We start from the raw sequence: 11356 nt of genomic DNA on the forward strand, positions 1-11356 counted from the left end.
CCCCCAAGTGGCATCCTCTGCACTCAGCTGCCATGATGAGTCTTGTCTTTCTGATGTTCCCTCTATTCCTGGAATCCCACATGCTTCACAAACCCTCACCTTACCTCTCAGGGGGCAAGTCAATATAGCTACCTTTTTTACCAATTGCAAATCCAGCTCCTTTCCCACCTCCTAGACCATGGAACTGCATTCTGCTGAGCCAGAAGAATGAACCAGCACAGCACACATAGGGAGAGCACTGCATGATCTCCCAAAGTCTTGGGAGAAGTAAGTCCATTAACTGCTTCAAGTTTGGATGTCACAATCTATGGACTTAAAAAACATCTTACAGGGAAATTCTGGAGATGAAGTAAGATAATGTATAGGAGAGAATACCCGGAGAGCGCCTCGCGGCCCGGCTGAGCCAGCGTCTGTCTTTCCCTCTTTTGCGGGCTCCACTATGGCGGCCGTGAAGAGCCTGAACCACAAAGCCGAGGTGGCCCGAGCCCAGGCAGCGTTGGCGGTCAACATCAGCGCGGCTCGGGGTCTGCAGGACGTGCTGAGGACCAACTTGGGGCCTAAGGGCACCATGAAGATGCTTGTGTCTGGAGCTGGAGACATCAAGCTCACTAAAGATGGCAATGTGCTGCTGCATGAAATGCAAATTCAACACCCAACAGCCTCCTTAATAGCCAAAGTAGTGACAGCCCAGGATGACATAACGGGTGACAGTACCACGTCCAATGTCCTAATCATTGGAGAACTGCTGAAACAGGCGGATCTCTACATTTCCGAAGGTCTTCATCCCAGAATAGTAACAGAAGGATTTGAAGCTGCAAAGGAAAAGGCACTTCAGTTTTTGGAACAAGTCAAAGTAAGCAAAGAGATGGACAGGGAAACACTCATAGATGTGGCCAGAACATCTCTGCGTACTAAAGTTCATGCGGAACTTGCTGATGTCTTAACAGAGGCTGTAGTTGATTCCATTTTGGCCATTAAAAAACAAGATGAACCTATTGACCTCTTCATGGTTGAGATCATGGAGATGAAACATAAATCTGAAACCGATACAAGCTTAATCAGAGGTCTTGTTTTGGACCATGGGGCACGGCATCCTGATATGAAAAAAAGAGTAGAAGATGCATACATCCTTACATGCAATGTGTCCTTAGAATATGAAAAAACAGAAGTGAATTTTGGCTTTTTTTTACAAGAGTGCAGAAGAGAGAGAGAAACTAGTAAGAGCTGAAAGAAAATTCATTGAAGATAGAGTTAAAAAAATAATAGACCTGAAAAAAAAAAGTTTGTGGTGACTCAAAGAAAGGATTTGTTGTTATTAATCAAAAGGGAATTGACCCATTTTCCTTAGATGCTCTTGCAAAAGAAGGCATAGTAGCTCTGCGCAGAGCGAAAAAAATAAATATGGAAAGGCTGACTCTTGCTTGTGGTGGAGTAGCTCTAAATTCTTTTGATGATCTAAATCCTGATTGTTTGGGACATGCAGGACTTGTCTATGAGTATACATTGGGAGAAGAGAAGTTCACCTTTGATGAGAAATGTAACAATCCTCGCTCTGTTACATTATTGGTCAAAGGACCAAATAAGCATACACTCACTCAAATCAAAGATGCAATAAGAGATGGCTTGAGGGCTGTTAAAAATGCTATTGATGATGGCTGTGTAGTTCCAGGTGGTGGTGCAGTGGAAGTGGCAATGTCGCACGCCCTGGTGAAATACAAGCCCAGCGTAAAGGGCAGGGCCCAGCTTGGAGTTCAAGCGTTTGCTGATGCATTGCTCATTATTCCCAAGGTTCTTGCTCAGAATTCTGGTTTTGATCTTCAGGAAACACTAGTTAAAGTTCAAGCAGAACATTCGGAATCAGGTCAACTTGTGGGTGTGGACTTGAACACAGGTGAGCCAATGGTAGCAGCAGAAGTAGGCGTATGGGATAACTATTGTGTAAAGAAACAGCTTCTTCACTCCTGCACTGTGATTGCCACCAACATACTCCTGGTTGATGAGATCATGCGAGCTGGAATGTCTTCTCTAAAAGGTTGAATTGAAGCTTCCCCTGTACTACCTGAATCATGAAGACTCTACAGAGTGATCCTAAGAATACAGCTATGGAATTTTTGTCCTGGCTTCAAATGATTTTTAAAGGAATTTCCCCATCTGAAGAAAGGAGAGAGCAATGGCAACTACCTATTAAAATTCCAAAGTCTGAAATTATAATTACACTATTTTTTTTAAAATTGTACTCAGTGTATGCACAACTAGCAGGCTGTTTTCACCCAATATGCACAGAATATGTTGCTTTCGTTTCTGTGATATTAAGAAAAAAAATTAGAAAAGCAAAAAAAAAAAAAAAAAAGATAATGTATAGGAAAACCTAAGCAAGTTTCTATTGATTTAACATTCATTAAGCAACATTTTATGGGCAGTCAATTAATGTTAACTGAGAACGACATCACCAAAACCACAAATATTTTCTTTATTCTACTCATCACAGTAAATGTTTTTCTTCTTTTTTACTCAACTGTGTATATGATCAACGTTCAAGTGGGTTGCTTGTCATAGTTTAGAACTTTTGAATGACAAGGGCCAAATCAGATTCTTCTCATACAAAGAAGCATTTGGTGAAAGCTTCTGATGGATTTCAACCTTATGTCATTTAACATATTTTAGGAGCAAGTTTCATATATCCCATTCATCCAGTAATGTCCAAGATGATTAAGATATGAAATATGTGCTTACCCAACTCAAATATACAGTTGCTAATAAACATCAGCATTATTCTCCTTCATGTTATTTCCCAAGTTAACTAACTGCTGACTAGCTTAAACTTCAACAAAATAATCATACAGACGTGTAAGACCTGTAGGGTAAAATGAGTTTTACTAGACAGACCACTGTTACCTAATGGTTTTGGTTACCTACTGGCTTTGCAATATCACCTCATTAGCATAATAAATGTTAGACCACTAGTATTTTTCCTTTTTTTGTTCATTAAAAAAGCATCTTTATTGTTGAAAGTATTACATATGTTTGATTTTTAACCCCACTGACCCCTTCTAGCCTGCCCCCACCCACCCAGGCCCCAGGCCTTCACCACCCTACTGTCTGTGTCCAGTGGTTATGCTTATATGCGTGCAAGTTCTTTGATCTCTTCCCACCCACCCACACTCCCCCGCTTTCCCTCTGAGGTTCCATAGTCTGTTCAATGCTTCTATGTCTCTGGATCTGTGTTCATCAGTTTATTTTGTTCGTTAGATTCCACATATGAGTGAGATAATGTGATACTTGTTTTTCTCTCACGGGCTCATTTCACTTATCATAATGCTCTCCAGGTCCCTCCATGCTATTTCAAAAGATAAGAAATCCTTATTTTTTTTTTTTTACTGCTGCATAGTATTCCATGGTGTAAATGTATCACAGTTTTTTTATCCACTCGTCTACTGATGGGTACTTGGGCTGTTTCCAGATCATAGCTTTTGTAAATTGGGTGCATGCATTCTTTCTGGTTGGTGTTTCAGGTTTCTTAGGATATATTCCTAGAAGTGGGATCACTGGGTCAAATGACAGTTCCATTTTTTGAGGAAATTCCACACTGGCTTCCATAATGGCTGCAGCAGTCTGCAGTCCCACCAGCAGTGTACTAGGGTTCCCTTTTCTCCATATCCTTGTTTGTTGATTTGTTGATGATAGCCATTCTAACAGGTGTGAGGTGATACCTCATTGATGTTTTAATTTGCATCTCTCTGGTGATCAGTGACTTGGAGCATTTTTTCATATGTCTCTTGGCCATCAGTTTGTCCTCTTTGGAGAAGTGTCTATTTAGGTCCTTTGCCCAGTTTTTAATTGGATTGTTTGTCTTCCCTTTGTTAAGTTGGATGAGCTCTTTATACATTTTGGAAATAAAACCTATTTCCGATGTATCATTGTCAAATATGTTCTCCCATACAGTGGGCTCCCTTTTCATTTTGTTGATGGTTTCTTTTGCTGTGCAGAAGCTTTTTATTTTTATTTTGATGTAGTCTCATTTATTTTCTCCTTAGTTTCCTTTGCCCTAGGAGATGTATCTGTAAACATATTGCTACGAGATCTCACTTATATGTGGAATATAATGCACAAAATAAACTGGTGAACAAAATAAAACCAGAGACATGGATACATGAAACAGACCGACACTGTTCAGAAGGGAGGGGGTAAGAGTGGGGACTGGGTAAAAGAAGGTGAAGAGATTAGCTAAAGAACATAGAACCTAATAAAAGACAAACATGCAAATTGACCATGCCCTTGCTATGCCTTAAACCATGCCCACCAGCCAATCAGAGCAACTATATGCAAATTAACCTAACCAAGGTGGTGGCCGGCAGCCACGGAGCTGGAGCGAGTAGGAGGCTTGGTTGCTCCAGTGATGGAGGAAGCCAAGCTTCCCGGCCGGCTCTGAGCTCCACTGAAGGCAACATAGTTTCAATTATAGAAGATAAATAAACCCCAGATACCTGCTTTCAGCCAGCCGTGGCCACAGAGCTGGAGCGAGCAGGAAGCCAAGCTTCCCGCTTGCCGTGGGGCTCTGAGCTCCACTGAAGGCAACAAAGTTTCAATTATAGAAGGTAAATAAATCCAAGAATAAAAAAAAAGGAAAAAAAAGGAGAGGCTGGGCACTTCTGTCGGGGGGATGGGGCTTGGCCAGCCTGAAAATGGCCCTCAGCCCCTCACCCAGACTGGCCAGGCACCCCAGTGGGGACCCCCCATCCTAAAGGGGGTGTGGCCAGCCTGAAAACAGCCATCAGCCCCTCACCCAGGCTGGCCAAACCTCCATGGGCTGAGGGTCCCCACTGGGGGGGGCTTGACCAGCCTGCAAACAGCCATCAGCCCCTCACCCAGGCTGACCAGGCACCCCAGTGGGGACCCCCACCCTGAAGGGGGTGTGACCAGCCTGAAAAAACCCATCAGCCCCTCACCCAGGCTGGCCAGGCACCCCAGCAGGACCCCCACCCTGATCCGGGACACCCTTCAGGGCAAACCAGCCAGCCCCCACCCATGCACCAGGACTCTATCCTATATAATAAAAGGGTAATATACAAACTGACCCTAACAGCAGAATGACTGGGAATGACTGGTCACTATGACACACATTGACCACCAGAGGGCAGATGCTCAATGCAGGAGCTGCCCCCTGGTGTTTAGTGTGTTCCCACAGGGGGAGCTCTGCTCAGCCACAAGCCAGGCTGCCAGCTGCCAGTACAGTGGTGGTGGTGGGATCCTCTCCCGCCTCCTCAGCAGCGCTAAGGATGTCCGACTGCAGCTTAGGTCTGCTCCCCGCTGGCAAGTGGACATCCCCCGAGGGCTGCCGGGCTGCCAGAGGGATGTCTGACTGCCAGCTTGGGCCCGATCCCCCAGGGAGCGGGCCTAATCCAGCAGGTGGACATCCTCCGAGGGGTCCCAGAGTGCAAGAGGTCATAGGCCAGGCTGAGGGATCCCCCCAAGTGAACAAATTTTTGTGCACCTGGCCTCTAATACACTGGGGCCTTGACTTATGAGTGTCCCGACTAACGAGTTTTCAGAGATATGAGCCGTCTCTCAGCCGATTTTTTGCTTTGAGTTGTGAGCTAAAATTTAGGTTACGAGCCAGCTTCAGATACCCCACCGCTAGTTGGCGCAGCGAACGTCACAGTGAACACCACATCAGCCCAGCATCATGTGTCTCACTCGTTCACTGTTGATTTGACATATGAGTAATTTGAGTTACGAGCTCCGTCATGGAATGAATTAAACTCGTAAGTCAAGGCCCCACTGTATATATATATATAATCCATGGACACAGACAACAGTGTGGGGATGGTCTGAGGGAAGGGGGTGGGGACTGGGTGAAGGTGGGCAAGGGGGATGTGAATGGGGACATCTGTAATAGTGTCAACAATAAAGGTATTACAAAATAAAAAATCCATATAATTCAAAAAAGCATATTTCTTTAAACATGGACCTTTTTCTTTATCACATTCCCTCTCTCCTGGGCTAGGTCTCTTTTACTCCTCAGAGGTAACTACTGGCCATTGTTGAATATGTATCCTTCTCATTCTTTTACTTTGCATTTAAGTATTAATATACATTTACATATGCACTGATAACTTTATTTTACAAATGGAATCATAACATATTTATATGTCTTCAAAGTGAATTTTTTCACTTAATTTTAATGTCTTTAGGTTGCATTTCCAAACCACCATATACAATGTATATTTACTTACATACATATAAAAGCAATTCAGAAAGACAGACTCTTGGAAGAGAACTTGTTGCATCAGTGGCTATACCTATTTAAATTCTGGCTGATTCTACCAGATTGCTATCTAAATCAGCTTTAGTAAGTTATGCTCCTACCAAAAATGTCTGAGAGAAAGCAATGTTATATTTTCTGGAGGGCAAAAAACAACCAAGCTAATAACCTGTTTTGTGATAGGTATCAGATTTTACATTTTTATTCTCTTTGACATAGCAATTCCATTCCTAAAAATTAATCCCATAGAAATAATTACACAGGTAGACAAAGATTTATCTTAAGGATGGCAGATACAGCAAATACTTATAATCTTGAAGAACTGGAGACCACTAAGTGTCTGGCAAAAGGCAATTTGCTAAATGAATTATGATATGAGGGACTATGTGCGCAAGGAGAGAGATTTAATATGTCAAATAACTACCCAGCTCTGGGAATATATGTTCAAAGATCATAAACCGTAAAATCTAATGCTCTTCATTCCAGCTGTCTTTGGACAGCTCTATAAACATTTATCCCACTGGTAAGGGTTAAGAGCTAGCCAATAAGGCAATGAAAGGCAGGATTTCAAAGTTATATTTTCTTTAAAAATTATTTTTCATTCATTTACTTATTTTTTAATCCTCACCTAAGGATATTTTTTTTCCATTGATTTTTTTTAGAGAGCGTGGATGGGAAGAAGGGGAGAAAGAAAGAAACATCAATGTGAGAGACACATCGGTTGGTTGCCTACCTCATGAGTGGATTGAGCCTGCAACCGAAGTACACACCAGGGATTTGAACATGCGACCCTTTGGTCCAGTGGTTCTCAACCTTCTAGCCCTTTAAAACAGTTCCTCATGTTGTGACCCCCAACCATAAAATTAGTTTCTTTGCTAGTTCATAACTATAATGTTGCTACTGTTATAAATCGTAATGTAAATATCTGATATGCAGGATGGTCTTAGGCGACCCCTGTGAAAGGGTCGTTCGACCGCCAAAGGGGTAGTGACCCACAGGTTGAGAACTGCTGCTTTGGTCTGTGGGCCAATGCTCTAACCATTGAGAAAACTGGTCAGGGATATTTTTTATTGTTTACACTAATACAGATGTCCCCCGTTTACCCCCACTTTGCCCTCTTTCACTCTCCTCCCCTGGCCATTGTCACACTGTTGTCTGTGCCCATGGGCTATATATGCATACCTATTCTTTGGCTAATCTCTTCACCTTCTACCTCCTCCCCCTGACATCTGTCAGTCTGTTCCATGTATCTATGCCTCTGGTTCTGTTTTATTCATCAGTTTATTTTGTCCATTAGATTCCACATATTAGTGAGATCATATGGTATTTGTCTTTCTCTGACTGACTTATTTCTCAAGTGTTTTATTGTTATTTTTTAAAAAGACAAAATATACACAAATGATTTGACCTTAGAATTTATGATGAGTATCAAAACAAATGAATAGAAATTAGAAAAAAATAATTCCCATGAAAGCAATGAAAATTAAAGTAGAAGTAAAAGCAGAAATGTTTGAGATGATATATGAAATTGTATCAGACACTTCTATTCTCACGCAATATTCATTCCTGTATAGAGCTTTGATTTTTTCCCCCCTCACATTGTCAGGAACTTCTGGGAAAGCTAATAAAAGAGGCTGAATTATTGGTGAAATGATCCTTTTCTTTCCTTTCCTCTACCTGCTGCTGATCAGAAACACGACTCCAATCATTAGATCTCCAATGTTCTTGTGAATTTAAGGATTATAAGGATGGAAATTATTCATTGGGAATCAGAGCATGAAGACTAAGTCTGGGCACCTGATGATGCCAGGCTGCCTACACACCTCTGCACCTTTTTTTTTTGAATATATATTTTTATTGACTTCAGAAAGGAAGGGAGATTGAGAGATAGAAACATCAGTGAAGAGAGAGAATCGTTGATTGGCTGCCTCCTGCACACCCTACTCTGGGGATCTAGCCTGCAACCTGGGCATATGCCCTGACTGGGAATCAAACCGTGACCTCCTGGTTCATAGGTCGATGCTCAACCACTGAGCCACACAATCTGGACCCTCTGCACCTCTTTTACATGTGAGAGAAATGAACTTTTGTCTCATTTAAGACACTGCTCCTTAATTTTTTTGTAATATACCACATGGTCTATGTTATATGATACAAAATACACATTTTGTTTTTTGAAAGGGTAGTAAAATAAAAAAGGAAATCCTTGGCAAACTTAGTTGAGAGAGAATGAAAAGAGAGAAAATGAATAAAGTGTTAATGAACCACATTCTTCAATTGCAGAAAAGTTTAAAGATTTATATTAAAGCAACTTGTACAGCCCTATTTGGTTTGGTTCAGTGGATAGAGCATCAGCCTGCAGACTGAAGGGTCCCGGGTTCAATTCTGGTCAAGGTCACATGCCTGGGTTGCAGGTTCGATCCCCAGTGTGGGGATGGTGCAAGCAGCAGCCGATCAATGATTCTCTCTCATCATTGATGTTTCTATTACTCTTTCCCTTTCTCTGAAGTCAATGGGTATGTGTGTGTGTGTGTGTGTGTGTGTGTGTGTGTGTGTGTATGGCATCTTGTACAAACTCATGATGATAAATTTGGAAAATCTGAGTGCAACAGATAACTTGTTATTAAGACAAAATATCCCACTTGACCCAAAATGATATAAAAAATTTGAACAGGCCAATAACCAGAATCAAATTCAGTGGCAGGCTCAGATGGTCTTACTGAATTTCGTCTAAGATCATACATCATGTAATTCCTATGTTATTTAAATAATTCCTGTCCACAGACAAAGATGAAAGGCCCTTAATTCATTGTAGAAAATATCATAAATATTGCACAGGAGGGGAAAAAAAGACAAATCTACTTACAAATATAGAAGCAAATATTTCAAATAAATGATTAGAAGTCTGAACCAGCTATCCATTTATAAAGTTATGATATAAACAAATGGGATCAATTTCAGTAAAACAAGGACTTCAGAAATAGAAACTTTATCAACTTAGTTCATTAAAACAACAAACTAAAGGATATCGATAGATGTTGAAAAACTAGTCAATAAAATTTAGAGCTCCCATGAATAAATAGAGTACGATTAGAAAGAAGCTACTTAAACAAATACCAGTTACTAAAAACAGAAAACACCATTTTAAAGGGTAAAATATTAAGTCCATTTATCATTAAAATCTGGAATCAGTACTAATTACTTCACCTATTTACTCACTTAATCTTCACACCAGCCTTTAAGCAAGAGACCATTCATCTTCCCATTTAAAGATGGATAAAGTGAGGCAAAGAGAGGTTATGGCAATTTGGTCCAGCCAGTGATCGGTGAGACAGGATTTGGACTCAGGCAGTCTGGGTCCAGGCTTTTTTCCTACCTGCGTCCAAGCCCGTTGATTGGGTCTCCGGTGCGCCGATGCCCCGGTCAATAGCCTGTTTGTTCACCAGGACTCCCTTGCCCTTCAGAATCAGCTTCTCGGTGCTCTCAAGGGCCGCCTGGCGCTGCATTGCTCAGGCTGTCGCGGGTCAGGGCGCATGCGTAGTGCTCCTGCGTGCGATGAATACCACGTGGTCCACGTATCCTGCGCACGGAGTGCAGCGCCAGCGCGTCGACGTGCGCAGCAGCTTCCGGGACGTGGGGCAGGTCTCCATGCGTCAGGGCTGCTCCAGCTTGGTGGCCTTGGCCTCAGGGGTCAGAGACGGGATCCAGGAGCTGGGCAGCCCTTGTCCTTGTCCTTGCTGCAGGCGGGCATCAACCGGGCTGTTGCCGGAGGCATCCTTGGACCTTGGACGTGAAGGGGTTGAAGGGACGGCTTTCCATGGCCGCCTCCTTCTCCAGGAAGCCCTGCACCTGGTCCTGCACGGTGGTTGCTGCAGCTCTTGGCGCTCCGTCACCCTGTTGCTCTTGTCCGCCTTCATCTGCAGGGTGATCTCCTTCTTCTGGTGCAAAATGTACTCCAGGGTGGCCTCACGCTCCTCCAGGAAGCCATCTGGGGTGCTGGTGGGGTTGTGGCGGGACTGTAGAGAGAATCACAGCAGCCCAGTCCTTGACGGCATCCCGGCTCAGTGGAATGTTCTGGGCCCTGTAACCTGAGGCCTCGGTGTCCGCCTCCTTCTCACAGTAAGTGTACATGGCAGTTGTTCTTGCCCTGCCGGTCAAATTCACAAATGATTCCTCGTTCCTTTGTGGCTTCTTCAACTAGGTCCCTACACCGGAAAGGAAACGGAATTTTGTCTCATTAGTTTTACCCAGCTCTCTTTGGATTAGTGTTTTCATGCTATAGTTTTCCCCATTCTTTTACTGATAACCTATCTATATTCAAAGTTGCCAATTCGTGGATGACAAACAGTTCTTGCTTTTTTCCTCGACAATCCCTGCCTTTTGCTTGCAGTGTGTAGATAATCTACACTTAGTATTATTACTGATACAGTTGGATTTACACCTACCATCTTGCTAGCTATTTTCTCTTTGTTCCATCTCTTCTTCCATCCTTTCCCCCTCTTCTCTGCCACCTTTTGAGTTAATGGAGTTTTTTTTTTTTATTGTTGTTGTTATTTTTAAAGCCATTGTTCTGGTAAGCCCACCACGTCAGGATGAGCAAATTCTTGTCCTTCTAAAAGATCTGTTTTCCAAATGTGCAAATTACTTGCCTGGATAAAGTGAACTGCAAGAATTTCCTGAAGATAAGAGTGACCTTATTTATTAGGTTGTAGTCTTATTTTTCTGCAGGAGACTCTCTTGGAGCAAATAGTTACCTTACGTTGACTCATGTCTTTTCAGCTGTCATCCTAAATTACTAAGTTTAACTTACCTACAAGTAGGAGAATGGGTAAAGTAGGACATTGTTAGACATTTGAATATTATACAGCAGTGAAAATTAATGTAGCAATATGAATTAACATGAAAATGATGAGTCTCAAAAGCAGTGGGAAAAACAAGTTGTTAATGCATGCCTGCAGTATGAAATCATTCATTTAAATTCAAGAACACATTAGTAATGAAACTACAAATAAAAACAGAAAAATGACGAAGAGAAAATTCAGAATAGTTCCTGGCCCCTTCTACATAATAAAATAAGAGAAGAATGTGATTAAG

General features: G+C 42.3%; 1 protein-coding gene and 1 pseudogene across 1 annotated transcript; one reads left to right on the plus strand and one right to left on the minus strand.

Annotated features, from left to right (window-relative positions):
• The first annotated feature begins 374 nt into the window (after window positions 1-374).
• LOC132217307 (T-complex protein 1 subunit zeta-like) lies at window positions 375-2190 on the plus strand. Its single transcript, XM_059667395.1, is given in 3 exon segments — window positions 375-1180; window positions 1182-1271; window positions 1273-2190. Coding segments are annotated over 3 exon segments (1596 nt in total). The 5' UTR covers window positions 375-439; the 3' UTR covers window positions 2038-2190.
• Window positions 2191-9786: 7596 nt separating this feature from the next.
• LOC132216270 (nitric oxide synthase-interacting protein-like) lies at window positions 9787-10393 on the minus strand (annotated as a pseudogene).
• Window positions 10394-11356: the final 963 nt, after the last annotated feature.

The sequence above is a fragment of the Myotis daubentonii genome, chromosome 15, assembly GCF_963259705.1.
Source record: "Myotis daubentonii chromosome 15, mMyoDau2.1, whole genome shotgun sequence".
In the NCBI taxonomy this organism is placed as follows: domain Eukaryota; kingdom Metazoa; phylum Chordata; class Mammalia; order Chiroptera; family Vespertilionidae; genus Myotis; species Myotis daubentonii.